The sequence below is a fragment of the Phaethon lepturus genome, unplaced genomic scaffold, assembly GCF_000687285.1.
Source record: "Phaethon lepturus isolate BGI_N335 unplaced genomic scaffold, ASM68728v1 scaffold21036, whole genome shotgun sequence".
Taxonomy (NCBI): domain Eukaryota; kingdom Metazoa; phylum Chordata; class Aves; order Phaethontiformes; family Phaethontidae; genus Phaethon; species Phaethon lepturus.
Window position 1 is genome coordinate 56,153 of NW_010547538.1, and position 18,811 is coordinate 74,963.

The following is an 18,811-nucleotide window of genomic DNA, read 5'->3' on the forward strand; positions in this document are numbered from 1 at the left end:
TAATTCCTTCTAAGGAAAAGAATACACGGCTTGTAAATGCTGGCAGTGGAAAACCTGCCACCTCCCAATTCAGCAATGCTTCTGCCACAGACCTTCTTCAGGATTGAAGCTGCCCTTGGACATCTCCACCCTCCGTCACTATCACAACAGCAAAAGGAGTGCTAAAGGTGTATAGCTCGTGCCAGCGTTCCTAGTCACGCTGAGGAGCTGCGTACAGCTTAGATCTCTTACCTTCTCTGCTGAAGGGTAGTGAAAATAGATATGAGAAATAACACTTTGCTATTAAAGCAAAGAGAACCATCACTGGGGCTTTTCTCTGCCTCTGGCACTTCTCTTTTGGAGGACTATTCACAATTTTTTCTTCTTTTCTCAGCAGATCAAACAGATACTTAGGTATTTTATAGCAGCTATCTGCTTACTAACTAAACACTGCTCTTAGACTGGTGTTGGATGAAAAACAATTGGATGATTATGACAAATTTTTAACAGACTGACTTAGTGGCAAGTGTTTAGTGATCGGCCACTTATTAGTCCCATTTTAGTTCCCTCCCCTCTAAACATTTCCCCTACAGCAGGAGACACTGCTAGAAGTAGTCAACTCTTGTTGCTTTGTTCAGGCAACTAGGTAAACCACAAATACATTTAAAGTTGTCCTCAGCTGCTCTTTCTGTTCTACGCCGTTCAGGTTAGGATCCAGATTATATCACTTAAAAATCAAAGTTAAAAAGTGACAAAACTTCATCTAAAATGTGGATATACAAGTGCTCTGCTATCCTTTATTTTTTCTGAATAACTTGGCATGGGAGGGTGAGAGGGGAAGGCAAGGGGAAGATAAGCCTGCAACTTCAGAAATGGCAAATAACTACCTTGATTTTCCTCAAGGGCTAGTAACCAGCTGCCTCATGTATCTTTGGAAATCTCCTTATTCAGTATTTTGTCTCACACTCAGAAGACAGACAGAAGCCCTTTTTCATTACTCTTACCTGCCAGTGCACCTGCAGGTGCTCCTGTAAGCTAAGCTGAGGCTATCTGAAAGGGCCAAAATTAACTGCAGGAAGTCTACTTACTTAAGCAGCTTCGGTAAAGCTCCACCACCTTAACACCGCACCGCTTCGAGAAAATCTCTTTGTATTCTCAGCTCACCCTGAGACTCAAATCAACTGAAAATGCACCTCAACAAACTTTTTGTTGGCTCGCTCAGAAAGGTTTCTCTCCCCTGCGGTCATACTGTACAGACGGCACAAACTATTTGCTGCCTGCCCAGAACGCTGTCCTCTCCCTTTGCAGTAGCTGCAGTTCTGTTCGGGTTGGTGTCACCAGAATAAGGGAGCGACTCCTGCCCTGGCTCTCCATGGCTTTCTTCAAGATTTTCCTACGCTAATTGCTAGAATAGTTATTAGAGTTTATTGTTTCAGAGCTGCAGCTTAATTTAGCACACCATCTGTGTTTGTCCAAAGGAGTGATCTTAAATCCATCTAAATATCCCGTAGATCAGTTCAGTGGGCAATACAAGGAGGTGCAGTAAAGACATAACGTGTCTATGTTCTCTTACCCTCCTCCCTGCTTCCAGCTGGAACTGCGCCTGTTTGAAGGTTTCACAAGTCCTACCAACAGCTCTCAGCAGTGCTTTTGCAGAACCTTACAGAGAGGTCAACCTTCTCTTACATGTCACAGAATCACAGAATGGTAGAGGTTGGGAAGAGACCTCTGAAGATCATCTGGTCCAACCCCCCTGCCAAGGCAGGATCACCTAGGGCAGGTTGCACAGGAACGTGTCCAGTTGGGTTTTGAAGGTCTCCAGAGAAGGAGACTCCACAACCTCTCTGGGCAGCCTGTTCCAGTGCTCCGTCACCCTCACAGTAAAGAAGCTTTTCCTTATGTTGAGGTGGAACTTCCTGTGCTGCAGTTGGTGCCCATTGCCCCTCGTCCTGTCACTGGGCACTACTGAAAAGAGACTGGCTCCATCCTCCTGACAGCCACCCTTCAGGTATTTATAGACATTGGTAAGGTCCTCCCCCAGCCTTCTCTCCTCCAGATTAAACAGCCCCAAATGTCCCCACTTGCAAACACTTTTCTTCATGCAAAGATCAAAGTTCAGCTTCTCTATGCAAGGTCCAGGCTTGGAAACTGCTTTCACTTAAGCAGTTAGTGTTGTGGAATTATAAAAATCAGGAAGAAAGTTTTTAAAGCATTTAAAAGCTGGGAACCACATGCACAGCTCTGATGAAGAAACTGCTAGGCAGACAAAAAGTTTCACAAGATTCAACCACAGTTTTACAACTTCTGGGGGGAGGAAAAAACTCTTTGCCTTTATAGATATATTCAAGAAGGTTTCACCAGGTGTATATATATATGTAAGAAGGAGCAGTTATGCATGTTCAGGGCAATATAAACTAGTGTAATGCATTCTGGGGAGTCAAAAGACCACAGAAGATACATGGGTGGCCTTTGTTAGGTTACATCTACCTCCACCCATCTGCCCAGTTGCACTGCTGTTTCTGCACCTCTATTGACTTCCCAGCACAGTTCATGCCTCCCACAGAGCTCAAGGGCCAGAAGGAGAAAAAGAAGAAGAAAAAAAATAAAGCAACACAAAACAGTGCACAGCACAAGCATTTTCTATCCAGATGAAAGATGAAAAAAAGTAACAGTGTGATGGTGCTTCTCACAATTGCTTAGCAAGGCGAATGAGGACTCTTCAAGAATCTACACAGAATAGAGACTCCAAGTATGTGATTTGTCAACATGCATTTATTACTCCTTTGCATATGGCAGGAGTAGGGAGGACATGTCAGATTTCCTCTGCTTGGCCAATGCTCCTAAATGTACATGAGGTCAAAGTGCATAATTTCAGTTACAGCAAACTACATAAGGTCAAAGTGCATAATTTCAGGTCAAAGTGCATAATTTCAGTTACAGCAAATGGGGTAAAAATATCAGCAATTTAGCACTTCTGCATCTTTTTTTTTTTTTTTTTTAAACTCTTCAGTTTCACCCTAGCACATCCCATTTTCAGGAACATTCCCTCTGCTTATGGGATGGCCATGCAGTGCAGCACAGTGCCACACCGATTTCCATAAGCCAGTGCTCAACGAAGCCGGGCCCATTAGCTCTGCTCTGCTAAGTCACTGTGTTTCTGATGTGGATGATAACTCACTTGGTGTGTTACGGAGACGCAGCTACTTGTCTCCTGAATCTGTTAGCAACAGCTCCTTCTGCTCTTCCAACTCCCACCTTTCACATCACAGCAAGAGGTTTGCTCTCGCACTTACCCACCGCTCCTTACACAAACATCCATCTCCTACCCCCTCCTACAGCTTGCTTCTGTGAATTGTGCTCTTCTTTCGTGCAAACAGCAGCAAAACACAACCACTGGTGCCACTGCGGGTGAGCACATGTTCTTTACCTCCAAGTCAGCAAACGCACTTTCCCCTGTGCTAGACCACTGATGTGTACTACTGAGAATACTGCTCCCCGCACAATGATCAAAAAGAAAGAGCTAAACGTGCAGCAGAACCTGTCAAAAGCATGGCAGGGTAATTCATGTATTCAGTAAACTCTTTCTTCAAATCAAGGACCACCTACAACAACATAAATCTTACATTACAATAACTACATGCCTGTATATTTGAAATGTGTCCTATAAGCTTGCTGCCTGGAGTCACATGGAGAAAGTAAAGGGGGTTGAATATTAGACAAGTAAAAAGAATTAAAAAGCCCAAACCAAAATTAGCCCTTTATCTGCACAGATACACACAGCAGGGTTCACACAGCAGTAGGGCTCACTAGCTCAGCTGTTTTCTTTATTACGCTGTACAAGGAGTTTCTTTCAGAGAGGAGCAACCACCCTCCATGGGACCTGCAGGGTTAAGGACACAAGCAACACCACAGACTGCATGAAGTGGGTGGGTGGGGAAGGTAATTTATGTTTTCAAGTCAATTTTTTTCACTGTGACCTTCTGTATGCTGGTCAGAACATCCAAATCTTCTTCTTGGCTCTGTCCTTGCCTCGCTGTGTGACCTGGGATCTTAACAAGCATTTTCTTATCAGTTCCCAGACCCGTTCATCAGCCAATTCATTACTCTGCCTCTGCAATTTTTCGTTGCTCCAGCAAACAAAAATTCTCGTAACTGTAAAATTGCCATGCTTCAGTAACATTTGCTGCTGATGTTTCTTTAAGTAACAATTAGTTCAACTCTTTCTGTATTGAAAGGTATTAGGTGGATGCGCTTAGGTCCTGACACTTAAACTCACCTTTGTCATAAATTCCTTGCCTGTGAAAATAGACCTAATATGTAATATTGTACCTTATACTCTCTCAATACTTGTAAGTCCTTGAAGATCTTTATCTACAATGTTATATTGTGAGATAAATGCAAACAGATAGCTGATGAATTTGGAAAACTCAGGAAATACTTTGGTATTGAAAGTATGCAAATTGTGCCTCAGTATTCAAGAAGAGCACTAAAGTGGGCTAGTTTAATCCCAGAGGACAGAGTTGGAGCCCTCAACTTCTTCCTGAGCAGTGCTTTTATACAACAGAAGCTATTCAGAAACAGAAATGAAAGGGAGTACTCAGAAGGCCAATTTAATAGTACAAGCTTCTTATTTTAGGAATTATAGTACAACAGAGTCTGATCTTCTTTCAGATTTGAGTTTCAGCACCACAAAACGTACTGGATGAAGACGGGCAAAGACATCGTGAACTGCGGTCCTGTACAAATTAGATGTGAAGGATTCCTTGATGCCTTATTTAAGCACTAAGTTCCTCCTCCAATAAGGCAAAAATCTTCCCTTCCCAGCTGTTAATTTCCACAACATTGTTAACTGCTGAATTCTGCCCCAGAATGCTCTTTCTTTGCTGTTTATAAGCAGCCACGGATGATACGGGGCAGTGGATGTAAATGCTCTAACTCCACAGAAGTCTAACAGCCATATGCACCATCCTTTGACCTTTCTCTTCTCTGTGACTGTACCTGCCGCTGGGGTGTGCAAGAAGTTACAGGACGGATCAGTAGGTATATCTTATACTTAAGACGGGTCTTCAGGGGCACAGATCAGGAGAAGGAACTCCTCGGTCAAGCCCACCTCCCTCTGCATCCCCGGGTGATAACGTTTCTTGCAACATGTTCCACCAAGCAGCAACCAGGCGCCCTGCCTGCCACTCCCTGCCTTTTCAACACTTTTAACATCCACCTACTGTTTCACACGGTTTTAGCACAAACTTATTAAAATACTGCTGTCTATAAACGGCAATAGATCATACAAAGTGGAAGAAAACCCCCAGGAGATCCATTTATCACAGAAATCTAGACATCTATGCTGGCATCAAGACAAACAAACATGTCTTTACTTCTTATCCTCTTCCAGAAGCCTCATCTATTGCTGCTTGTTCTTACCACCAAACTCCTCAAATGCAAAAAGACTGCTTTAAGGCTATGATAGATTTTTAATTAGAAAGTGTAAATATCAGAATTACAGTGTGAACTCTTTACAACTCTTTTTGTCAGTCCCCAGACCGTGTCCTTCAGGACATGTATTTGCGATTTTGTTAGGGCCATCAAACTAAGTCCCCAGGGTAGGATTTTGGATGCCATAAAGCCCTAATGTTTTATTTTAATCTATTTCTCATATTTCCTCAAACAAACTTAGATGAAATCATTCTTTTTGAAGAGAGTGTGGGAATATTCACTTTGATCCAGGATATCATTCCCCACGGTTTGATAATATCTTGAGTATGAGGTTGTAGGGCAGGCAGCACCCAGTCAACTTACTTATTAAGGCCAACTAGCATATCCCACACAAGATTTATACCATACAAATCCATAAATGAACCGTGATATTAACAATTATAGAAAATAAACACCCAACCCAATAAAACTGCATTTTGAATCTTTTTTAAACTGTGGTTGTCAGTTGCAGCGTTCCTGCTTTCACTGAAGGCAGGAACATAAGCCCTCATGATTCTAACAAAGCCAGAAACTCTCCCATGAGGAGGACCAACTCATGCACTAAGTCAGACACTAACAACACTTACAGATCTTAGTCTTGGCCTTATTCATATCTTATTAAAGAAATATTAAAATCATCAGAAAGAAATATATATTTTCTCATTTAAACGAAAAAAAGGTCAGTATTGACATTTGCTAGGAAATAGAAACCCTCTGTATTTTAAAAAACCCACTGAATTAAGTAACAATAACCCAAACTGAATTATTTTTCAAAACCTAAAAAACCCCCCATATTTTCAAAGGATGCAGATTATGTTTTAATGCTTAGGTATAGCAAAAATGGGTCAGATTTTCCTCAAACTTAAATACTAAAAATCAACACTTTGTTCTCTCAACTGTGACTTTCCAGGGACTGAAATAAACATTAAGTACCTGTGTAGAGAATTTCTAGGAAACAACTGCCTTACCTTGCGAGTCCGTGGTAGGAGGAAATAACGTTGGATATCCTACAAAGGAAAAGTAGTATGTGTAACCCAGTACATAATGGAATACGTTATGACAAAATATCACTGCAGTCTTCTAAAAAGCATCCTTTGTTACTGAACAGCAACCTACCAAAACAGCTACCAAATAGCATCTCCTATGAATTCTCAATTATCGCTAAATAATTGATACTATCTTTGCCATGACCTGGGGTGGTCGTGGCAAAGATAACCCAATTCTTACTATAATGTACTAAATCCACTGCAAGCGCTACGGCAAGAAAAAAAAATTAATTTAAGTTTCCCCAGTGGAAAAGACTGCTGTAGTTACCAAGGATTCTACATCAGCCCTGTTGACCTCCTGTGTTGTGCAGCCCTGGCAAAGGCAACAAAACTGGCACTGAACGCGTGTCCCTTTCTTCTGCAGCCAGCTGGAGGCTGCAGAGGCCCGTTCACAAACCATCTCTGCCGTCACCCCATTCCCAACAGCAACAGCTATAACAGGTGTCCACCAAAGGCTGAAAGGTGGCTGGTAAAGCACAACAGATCTCAGCGTCACCCCTCTCACCCCTCTAGCAAGACCTGGCGTGTCCACTGCACTTAGACAGGAGTGATTCGCTATCAGTTTGGTTGTCTCACCTGGTGCTCCAGCATACCCTTCAGCAATGGGCATGGTACTTTGACCAGCCTGACCATCCACGCTTCTAAGCCGCCCTCTTCCTGACATTAAAACAGTGCCAGGAGGCCCTGCCTCTCCAGTCTCCACGATGATCCCGGTTGTTCCAGGCAGAAACGGCACAACTCCTGACCCTGGCAGTGCCGGGCGCGGAGGAGGTCTCGGCTGCGGTGGCTGGACGGGCGTCCTCTGTCGTGGGGGCTGTATCCTCGGCCTTGATGGCAGCAGGGATATGCCAGGCTGGGGCTGCAGGGGTGGTCTTGGTGGCAACGGCTGCCGCGGTACTTCTGATCGCCCTTTGAAATGATGAAAGAAGAAGAAAGACACAGAATTATTTGCCTAAAATAGCACATAAAATTGCATATATTTGTAAAAAAAACCACATTAAAATAAAACAGGACTCAGTTTGAGGCCACCTTTCCCCTCAGACCCAAGACTGCACTGGCAAAACTTCGTTCCACTCTTGCAGTACTCCAGATTCCCCTCTCTCCCAGCCTGGGACACAGGGAAAGGAATGAAGGCAGCCTGGAGACAGGACAAGCAGCAATCAAATCACAGAATCACTACGTGGGAAAGGACCTTCAAGATCATCAAGTCCAACCATTAATCCAGCGCCACCATGTCCCCTAAACCATGTCCTGAAGTGCCACATCCACATGTTTTTTGAACACTTCCAGAGATGGCAACTCCACCACCTCCCTGGGCAGCCTGTTCCAATGCCTGACCACTCTCTCAGTGAAGAAATTTTTCCTAATATCCAATCTAAACCTCCCCTGATAACCCAAGAACATTCACCCGCTAGTCCAGTTTTGACTTTCCACATCAAGAGGGCTGTGTATCACATCTATTCCCACCATTGCCTTCATCTCCACTGCGTGCTCTCTCTCGACCTTCACTTCAGTTCTCCTGAACCGCACTTCTGCTTCTGACTCTGTGCTCACACAACGCCCAGCACAAGGCTGGCCCTGTAGCACTACCATAAAGAAAAGTATCCACACCAAAAAAACTGAGTAAATTAACACTGACTTACAGATTTTTTCCCCCTACTTTGAAAAGCAAGGAACTCAAAATTCCAAGTGCTCCCACTACTAATATTTTCTGACAACGAAGGCAGAGCCGTAGGACATAATCTACCAAGAAAGCCCTTATTGTTTCAAGAGAAGAGAGACTTTTCCAGTAGGGCACCCAACACATACGACATCAGGATTGAACAGCACTGACATGGTTACATTTGTGTATCTGGTCCAGTTCTAAGTCCTTTACAGCTTACTCATAAAAATTAAGTCCTAGATGACATTTAAAGATGCAATGTCCTCCCAAGAATGAAGTTGAATTACATCTACATTAAGAACAGGAATTTACAAACCTGTTGATTTCATCAGCTGCAATGACAGCTTTTACACAGAATAATCAGAATTTCATTCTAAATTAAACATTAGCATTGGTTATTTTGGTTGCACTTTGAGACTAAAGCATGGCTTTAGGTGCAGGTTTGGAAGTGAGTTTTTGGGGCAACGGACAAACATCCCCTTGCAAATTTATTTGATGCAACTCGTCACACCAGAGATATTTGCCATGGTCCACTGTGGAGACTGAGGTCTCAGTGGCCAGAACGAAGCACTTCAATTCATCACAGTCCAAAGTCAGCCTGGGTAAATTCATCAGTGGCCAGCGCTAAACCGAGTGGCTATACCTACAAGGAGACATGGTGTGAGGCTTCCCCCGGCTCTGCTGCATGGCTGGGGACCCTCAGGAGGGCCTTCTGTTGCACCTTTGGGGGAGACCTTACAACCAAGTCATGCAGGTATTGTCCGTGACACATGGCTGGGGCCCAGACAGTGTCGCTGGCAACCCACATGCTGTTTCATGACTACTCGACACCTGCACTTTATCCCTGTGAATCTCATTTCTCGTTTTCAGTCTCATAAAAAGTCTGCATAAGCCTTCCAGAGTACCGAGAGGCTGTCCGAAGTCACCTGCATTCACTTGCTAGATACGCCTGCTAGGAAAAAAAAAATCTTCCTCAGTTTTGCTGGCTGACTTTAACTGTCATGAGAATTGAAACTTATACAAGCGATGCACCACAAAGCTGGACTGACGCTCACTCGGTAACTCTGTCCACAAGGCAGAGGCCTAAGGAATGAAATGTCCACTTTATACAGATTAAAATTATCTTCATGAAAATACCAGGATTAAAAAAAATCTTAAAAAAATTTCAAAAAAAGGCTTGAAGTATCGAAGTGAATTGTTTAGCAGAGTTGCTAACTCAGTGAGACATCTTCTGTCCACAGTGCCATAGATTCAGACCTTCAACTGAGATTTTCAGATTAACCTCATTCAAAACAGAAACTGACAAAATACTTACCTTGGGATGCACATACTTGTAATTTCTCCAGTCAATTAAGCTAAGCTTTATTAAGACAACAACTTGGACTAACACAGGGAAAATGAATACATTTCTCTGCTTGATTTTCTAAACCTTCAAATAACAATGAACAGCCCAAATCCCGTATCCCGTGCAAACTGCTCCCTTGCATGCAATATCGATACTGTAATATTCAGAATTGTGCAACTGCATCTCCATAAAGCTAAATCCAAAATTACCTGCATAGTGCTTAACTTAAAGTGCCAGTAATCAGATACGTGTGGGTTGAGAGGGATCTGGCCTGACATCTTTGTCAACCTTTTTGGCCTTTTCTACTGAGATGCATCATGGCAAGACAAAGTACGAATAAATCACTAGATAAATATGATAACACTGGAGCCACCCTATCGTGACACCAAATTCCACAACACATGTTTTCAATTCGCAGGGCAATGAGAAAATGAACCCCCAGAAAAGGCTGGGGTGAACCTAGCTGGACCTGCTTAAACTTTGCTGAGCAGTGGACAAAACAGGTATCTACTCCCATCATTTTCCCATCCACCTGGGAAGGCAAAGAGCAGAGCTGAGATCATCACACAGCTGAGAACAGTAACACTGTCCTCAGCAGTGGCGTCCTTGCCCATTGTCATCACTGGTGTAAGTGACAACTCGGTTACCGTGTCACACAAGAGCTTCTGCTCTCAGATGCCCATCCACAACTGAAACAGAACCCTCCTTGGTTGAAAATAAGAATGCTTTTGTTCCCCTTCCCCTCTTAAAAATATCTTATTTTATTCAGTTTGTTCAGCCAAGGAGCTTTAACCTGCAATTTACTTCTCTGAAGGAGGAATGATTTGCTGGGAAGGAAGACGAGCAGCAACCTGGATGCATGAGGTGGGTGGATCTTCAGGGTGCATCTGCTTCTAGTATTGTTCTGCCCCGACAATGCTCTCCTCAGTCCCCAAAACACACAGAAACAAAGTGCGTAAAACAAACTAGCCAGTGAAGGGATCTGTGACTGCACTCGCAAGAAGCCAAAGAGACCTGACTTGCATTTTCTTATAGATACCAAAGGGATTTGTCAATTAAGCTACAAAGTACCATTTTGCACAAGCTCAGAGGGAGCCTAGCGGGATCGACTATATGACTATTTGCACTACAACACTAAGATTTTATGTTGCCCTTTATCGATGCTGCAACGCAGAGCATACATTCAGTTTCTTACACCTTAACTTCAGCAGACCACATTTTCCTGTTGCTTTCAAAATCCTGCTACAGAGACAATTACCAGAGGAATTGCAGTTCAGGTCAAATAACCGTAACCAAAGCAAACTGCACTCCCAGCACGGTATCTGGCTGCAAGACCACACTTGTGATTCCTGGAAAACTTCATGAATCTGGATGAGTAGGCAGCAAGTTAAAAGAGACCACTAACTTGAACATGGCTTTCAGTTTCCTGCCATTTGAAGAGCAAACGCACCCGCAGAGAGGCAGAGAGGGCCATGAGAACAACTGACCCCACGAGACCTGGAGATGGGGGCAGTCACCATGTAACGTGGACGAAGAGCTGCTGGATTAGACTACCTTGGTGAGCACACAGAGCATGGTCCGCTACACGCTTAGAGCGGACCACCGCCTGCCGCTACCACCGCCTGCCGCACGGCAGGATGCTGCACGACCTTCACCAGAAATTATGACAGATCAAATACATTTCTGGCCTCTAAGGTCCATACCTGATGTACAATCATTCACTAACCTGGCTTGTTAGTTTGGACTGAGGCACTTGAAGCCCCTTAATAAAAAATTTGGAAGAAAACACATATTCCTAAGATCAGCATCATTTGACTTTGCTCAGGTTCACAGTGCATTGGGCTTACACTGCTTGATAAGGTTTTATATGGTATTTCTTGCAACGTATCCTTGCCATACCGCCCTCAACAACTGTTATTAGTAACAACTTGTTTCTGTTTCAGCCCGTACAAAGTCAAATGACATCATCTGAACGCTACAATACACTGGCAAACAGTGCATAAGAAATTCTACGCTGATCTACGGCCAGGGCTGATAACCTTCCTTTCCAATAATGTCGGTACCAGAGACGATGCTGCAAATCATGGATGTAAAAATAGTTAAAGCCATACCCCAACTCACGTAACAGGGTTCCCAAACAACTTCCAAAAAAGGCTCTGTTGCCAAAATCTTTCTTCAACTCCAGCCATCAAAACTTACTTGGACTGCTGTGCCAGACCCTCTTACTGTAATTGGAAACATTTGGGGTCTGAAGCATGTGCTTCATGAACCCTTCAGAGGCCAGAGACACCCCGCAGCAGCGAGGGATGATCAGGGTGCCCGCGCCCCAGATCCGGCAGCAGCGTCCTTCCGCAGGCTCTTAACACCCAATGGTGGATGGAGAGCTCTGCCCTGACATGGCGTTATTTTCTGGAAACCCAGGCACGCTGAGGGTTTTTAATGCTTTACAACATTGTAATAGGGGCTGATAAATGCAACCCATAAGGCTGCTTGAACACCTGCTTTAAACAGCAGAAGAAAGATTACAGTGTGTACCTTGGACCCTTCTCCAGTGTTGGTCCCTGGTGCAAATTTATTTTGGGCAAGACAGATGAGAAATAGGATTACATAGATATATCCATACTACATTTTCATGGTGACTGGGACTGCTTCTGCAAGATCTAGGAGTGAAGGTCCTAACTGTTGAATTTAAGTCAAGATTTCACCAAAAGAATTATCTGAGAATTACGGACCCCCTCCATTCCCCTTCACTTCTTTCTTTAAGAGAAGAGAAACGTATTTTTTGTAACTTCACACAAGAGCTGCTCACCTTGGAAGGATTTTTGTGTCAAGTACTGCAACACAGTCGGTTTTAAACAATTGAACACTCAAAAGAAACACATTTATCACAGACTTTCAAGTCTCTGCCTTGGAGTGAGAAGGATATTCTTCCCTAAGGAAATTACTTTCAGACCTTTCAATGAAGCACAACTTGCCCATTCAAGCAAGAGCGCTCACGGTCCTGCATCTGATCTCCCCCAACCACTATCAGCTGCAACAGGCCGCAGGCTCTTCCCACAGCACCTCTTCTTCTGATTTAAGGCCAGTCACAGAAACTTACTTCTCTCATACATGCACAGAATTAAAACCAGAAGCATCAACCAACCAAAGAGTGCAGTTTCAAAACAGTCTCCAATTCCTATGTTTTTGCATCATGCTAACAGAAACAGAAACTCAGCTGCCTTCTGTAAACTTTGATTGTCTCAGAAAAACAACCCATTGCTGAAATTTGGACCAAGAGCTGCAGAGGGAATTGAGTGGCATTTGGCAAGGTCTCAACACCTTCATGGCAAGGTTCACCAACATGTTGAGACTACCATTTCACAGCATTTTGAGCCAAAGGGAATATGCTTCTGCTTCTCAGCCACTCTACTGCAAACTTTAAAACACCTGTGGAGGTAGATTTGAGCTAACATGTTGGAGTACTAACAGAAGTGTGAAAATACTGCCAGCTGGGGTGTGCACCTATTTCCAACTTGCCAACTACGTTGTGGGAATGCAAACTTCTGGGAGAGCTATGAAGCAGAAGTCTTCTATTGCCACACCAAGATATGCCAGAGCTTGTTTGCCAAAGTCCTAAATCAAAGAGTTGGTGCTGAATTATAATCATTAACTCACGCTAAGAACAAAACTTACACGGAATCTTTCTTATCATAAATTTTAATTCCTTTGACTTTCGTTTTCTCCATTTGCTTTTCAATTTCCCCTGAGGAATCAAGAATATTCTCACACACAAAAAAAAAAACAACTAAAAAAATCAAATTAACTGGAGTAATACCCACAGACAATTATTACTTTAAACTCACTATCAAAAAATATTAGTTTTCCCACTCTCTTTATTCTGGCTCACAGTAAACATGAAAGCATATGACCTTTTTTTTTTTTTTGAGAATACTTTTATAAGCACTGAAAGTCCTCTGTGGCGTTCTAGAGCAAGGAGCCAAAATCAGAGTCACTGTAAAAACAAACTAGAAATTGCGTAATATTAAATTTTTCCTTATTTGTTTAGTTCCTTTAGAAATTATTCAGAAAAGAAAGCCACTTGAAAAACAAACAAAAAAAGCGTTAAAAAAACCCAACACTTACTTGTGTCAGAGTGAGATTTCAGCATGCCTTCAATGTCTGTGGTGATTTTGGAGACCTGACTATAAAACTGTTGGACAGAATTTTTAAGGCCAGAAATATCAGTGGAATGAGATGCTATAGTTCCATTCATTTCACGGACACGGTTCCATAAGCTGCTCACGTGCTTATTCAGACCTTCTTTTATCTTCTGCAAGCTACCTGAGACAGAGTCCAGCTTGCTGCAAACTTTTTCAACACGCGAGACTCTGCTCTCAACATCTGAAACACCCTCTTGCATACCTTGGGTCTTTTCCTTGCACTTGCTAAGATCATTCAGGATATGGTCATTCAGTTGTTCTAGTCTCTCTTTCACTTCACCACAGCAATTATCACTGGGATGAGCAGTTTGATTTGCAAATGTCCTCTGCATTTGATCAATTTTTCGGAAGACACCTCGTTGTGTTTTTCTACAGGTGGAATTGACACCCAGAAGCTGCTCCTTGCAGCTAGTCAAGCCATCTTGAAGATTTTTCATATCTTTATCCATGACATTTAGACTATACCGGAATACACGTACATCTCTCTGGATTTTCTGGATGTCGCGTTGGTTACCCTTAATTAAGTCAAGTCCCTCATTAAGAGAGCTATTTAGAGACTGCAGGAGAACAGAGTTATTCTCTGTTTTCAAAAGCAAGTGATTATATTTGTTGTTACAATTTTCTAACTCTTTCTGAAGATCCTCGGTACCTTGTGGTGCAGATTGACATTTCTGCCCACAGAGGTGTTCAAGTGACAGTAGTTTGTTCTTCAGTGAATTCATCTCCGCTATAAATTGCTCATTTGCAAATCCTGTGTCACTGGGCAAGATGGGCACAGGATTAATATACATTCCATCCGGGTCTGTGGTATTAGCAATTTCTAAAATAGTGCCACCTAGCCTATCTTCTAGTGCCCGCAGCTTTTGGTCAAACAAGTCTCTCAATTCATCCACCTCGGCAGCTATAGCACTGCGGAGAGTTTCCTCAACGTAAAAGCAGTGTTCTTCAGCATTCCGCTCTGTAACATTCATCCTCGCATCTAGCTCCTCCAACCTCTCACCAAACATGTCTTCTAGATCTGGAGTTGACAATCGACTGATTTCATTATCTATTCTGACGTTCAAGATTCTGTGTGCTTCCACAACTCTGTCAATCTTCTTATCTAAATCTTTTATCTGTTGGTCAAAGTCATTTCTCTCACCCTCCTTGCAACAACTGGACTTGTTTGATGGAATCTGAGTTCGTAGAGTATTTATTTCTTTCCTCAAGTCATTCTCTTTTCCTCTTATAACATCAATTATTCCTAAACAGTTATTTTCATTGTCATCACACTGCTGCTGGATATCCTGTAGTTTATATTCACAGGAGTTCTTCAAATCTGCCATTTTCTTTTCAAATCCTTCCAGTAACTCCTGTCTGAGGGACTCAAATTTTGAGTCTATATACTCTCGATATATGTTGTCACTGGGCATTGTTATGGTAGGTCCTTGTGCTGCCTCCTGCAGTTGTTTTAATTGTCCTTCATAGCCCTTTACTTTTCCATTCAGTTCCTCCAGCTTGTCATTCCTCATCTTCAAGGCTTCTTTGACCTCAGCTAGCTCAGATTTTATATCTTCCATTTCAAAATCAATAAAAGGGTCTTTTTGATCTTTATTGCTGAGGAGTCCAGGCAGATGAATAGTGTCTGTTTCACCACCGACCGCACTATCAGGCTCTGGGCGGTCATAAAGGTTGTTCAGCCAAGTGACCAACATCTTACTAGCATCTTCTTGGACAGTCAGCTTCAGGTTTTCATTCACACCTGCCACGGAGGACTGAAGTTCAAGCACTGATCGTGTAAGTCTAAACAATTCATCCTCAAGAAACTGCATTTTCTTCTCATATGGTGGAGGTTCCGGAACTTCTGTTGGTTCTGCATCTGTTTCATGGAAATAACAGACAAAGTCTGGATGTAAATATTCCCAGCGGTATCTGTTTTAATCAGCTGAGGCTATTTTCACTTTTCATTAAAGCAAAATAATGATTTAAATTGCATAATGCTTGTTTCCTTCTCTATTTTTGTTTTCAGTAGTTTATAATTTAAACGTTATCAAAACACTCCGAACTAAAAGTTTTAGTACATTGACCAATTCCTGCCAAGATACAATGGCAATAAATAAATAAATTAGCAAGCAGAAACCGCCTTCTTGTTCAGCAATGAATCTAAGCTATAGCATATGTAACAGACCATTATAGATCCTCACACATCACAACACAATCACCTCAGAGCCACTGCATCTCTTGTAACAATAATGTGGGAGATTTTGCTTCTGAATTCCCTTGAAAACTTAAGTGGCAATAATTTATGTGCATAAAGCGGGTTTGTGTTCCAGTATTTTGCTGAACTGGGGTCCATATGCATATTCTGGGGTTCTGCAAGATATTCCAGTTATCATACTTGCCTCAAAAATACCTAGTTATTTGATACATATTTAAGTAGGCAACAAAAATTTATATAAAAGCATAAGCTTTACACATTCAAAATTGTTAGATTAAATGGAAAAAAGTAAAGGTAGACTTTTAGCTGCAACTACTTTTTACCTAGCACAAATCAATTAATGAATATGAAACCATCCTTCCAATCCATTTGTCATTGGCAGCACCTCATTTGCAGAGCCACATACAATTCATTTCAGCTTCAAGCAAAATGTGTAACAATTGTGGAAAATCCAGAAGAAAGAAAGAAACATTATCAGAGGTCAAGACAGTATAAACTGCAGGAAAAGTCAAAGTAATTTGTATTTAGACTAGAGGAGAGGAGAATGAACAAGTGCTGTTCTGAAAGATATCTGCAAACTGGTAGGGAATAAACTGTTTTCTGTATCTGCTACTGATGGGACAGGGCAAGACGAATGGGCTTCAACTAGAGCAAGGCCAGGTGAGATCTGATAGCTGTGCAGAAAGTGAACGCTGTCCACATGAGCAGCAGAATTTCCACCACTGGAGACTGGACAGACATAGCTGATCCTACCTTAGGGGATGGGTAAACAGACCCCTTAAGATGTGTAATTACCCCTTTAATGTGTAAATCCGCATGACCATATTTATTTGCATACTCCCATGTATCTTTGCCATTACAGAGGGGTACACTATAAATACATCCTGTATAATCCTCATAGGGATTTTGCATGATACCTTTTATGCAATGCATAATACAAAGACCTTTGCGCAGCGAAGGCATGCTATTGCAGACACAAAAAAAGTGAATGAAGTTAAGAAGCTGAAGCGAAGAAAATATACTTCTTTAAATACAACGGGAGAGAGACACACAAATTGTTAGCATTAGAATAATGCTCTTTCAGATGACAAGTGGTCTTCAGACAACAGAATTTTAGCGGTGGTTCCAAGCTATGCATGCTACATATACTGTGGAGAGCAACACTGAGATAGGGTCTGAAGAACATGCAGTTGGAATTTTTCTTAAGTTTTAAACTGGATTTCAGCTTAAAGACATTACAAAGAATGTAGGAAGTCAAAAACGTACTCTTCAAGACTGGCAGGACGGCCGATTCCTTTAATAATAAAAAGTATGACACACAGAGTGTAGCTATTACATACACACTGGTCTATTTTTGCATTGAATTACAGTTCTTTCACAGTCAGAGCAGAAAGAAAATCTCTAGACATAAGCAGTGTGCAAGTTAGTTAAAGATATCACCGTGGTTTATTATCATCTTTTGGAAATAATATTTTAGGTGGGCTAACAAAATATTTTAAAAGCTTATTTTTAAAGCATGTATATAATCTATAGGACTGGTTTGAAACCATGTATTCAGTCCCAATCCATTCCACTACACAAAAAACACAAGTGGAAATCTAAGCGCTATACATGACACTAATCTCCAACAATGTTGGGGAAAAAGTCCTTCAGAAGAAAACATCTGTTTATCATTTCTTGTTAATGCAGAAAAGGTGTAATACTGCAGAGTAACAGCATTCCTTCTTATCCTCTCAGAAGACAGTATCTTATACAAACAAACATTATTAATTCTTTAGGGTATTCTTTCAGAAATCGAGACTTGTTATTCCCTTACCCCTTAGTATTAAGGCAGGTAATCTAACAAGAATCTGTAAAATCGGCACAAGTGCTTGAACAAACAAAACACTGTGGAACTGCTAGGGAGCATCATAATCAAAATTAGTAGCTGTTTTTGTTTTAATTTTTAGTTCCTCTCAAATATATCTTCTTTTGCTGAACATTGAAGAAACCAGAAAAAAACCACTGTAAATTCTTACAAAAACCCCAGCCTTAACACAAAGATTTTCCTGAACCATGAGTAGCCAGCTAGCATTTATGGCCAGTGTTCTACAGCCACCCCTCCGTTATTCTTCAGGAAATTCTCTGTATCAAGACTGTTACTGCCTGGCTATTATCTTTCCACCATGCAGTGTCTTCCATATGGCTTTTGTACTTGCCAGTAGTTGAGTTTAATAGAAACCATAATGGCTCTTATACTTAAAAGACAAAACAAGAAACCAGACTCTGATCATGCATACCAAAATTCAAAGAAAAAGTTACCCAAGCCTTTCTTCACAACAGCTTTCGCTGGTGTTGTGGGACGACGATCAGTATTTGGTTTTTCGGCTGGACCTTCTCTGCAGTCTTCCCCTTTGTACCCGGGACAACATCTCCATTCCAGCTCTGTTACTGTCTTATATGCAACTGTGTACCGAGGTCTGAAACTCGTTCGGTATCTGACAAAACAGAAAGCATTTTAAACGATCTGTAACCTAATCTGCTCTTTAGATTAAAGCTAAAATTAAAGCAGGGGTTTTAAAAAATGAAAATCAATTACTTTCATCTATGACTCATTTTCTCCTTCAAACGTCACATGAAAAAATTAAAGTCACCTACACTAAACACAGTCATGTTGGGGAGAGGAAATATGGCCATAGAATCACAGAATCTCTAAGGTTGGAAAGGACCTTCAAGATCCTCAAGTCCAACCATTAATCCAGCGCCGCTGTGTCCCCTAAACCATGTCCTGAAGTGCCACATCCACACGCTTTTTGACCACTCCCAGAGATGGCGACTCCACCACCTCCCTGGGCAGCCTGTTCCAATGCCTGACCACTCTGTCGGTGAAGAATTTTTTCCTAATATCCAATCTAAACCTCCCCTGGC

General features: G+C 42.0%; 1 protein-coding gene across 1 annotated transcript in view; it reads right to left on the reverse strand.

Moving 5' to 3' along the window:
* EMILIN2 (elastin microfibril interfacer 2) overlaps positions 1–18,381 on the reverse strand; it is a gene marked incomplete at its 5' end in the record, with an annotated part of 19,913 nt that extends 1,532 nt beyond the window's left edge. Inside the window, 4 exons of the mRNA XM_010289673.1 lie at positions 6,420–6,458; positions 7,074–7,406; positions 13,631–15,565; positions 18,206–18,381. Coding sequence (XP_010287975.1) covers positions 6,420–6,458; positions 7,074–7,406; positions 13,631–15,565; positions 18,206–18,381 — 2,483 coding nt within the window. The remainder of the gene's footprint in view (positions 1–6,419; positions 6,459–7,073; positions 7,407–13,630; positions 15,566–18,205) is intronic.
* Positions 18,382–18,811: the final 430 nt, after the last annotated feature.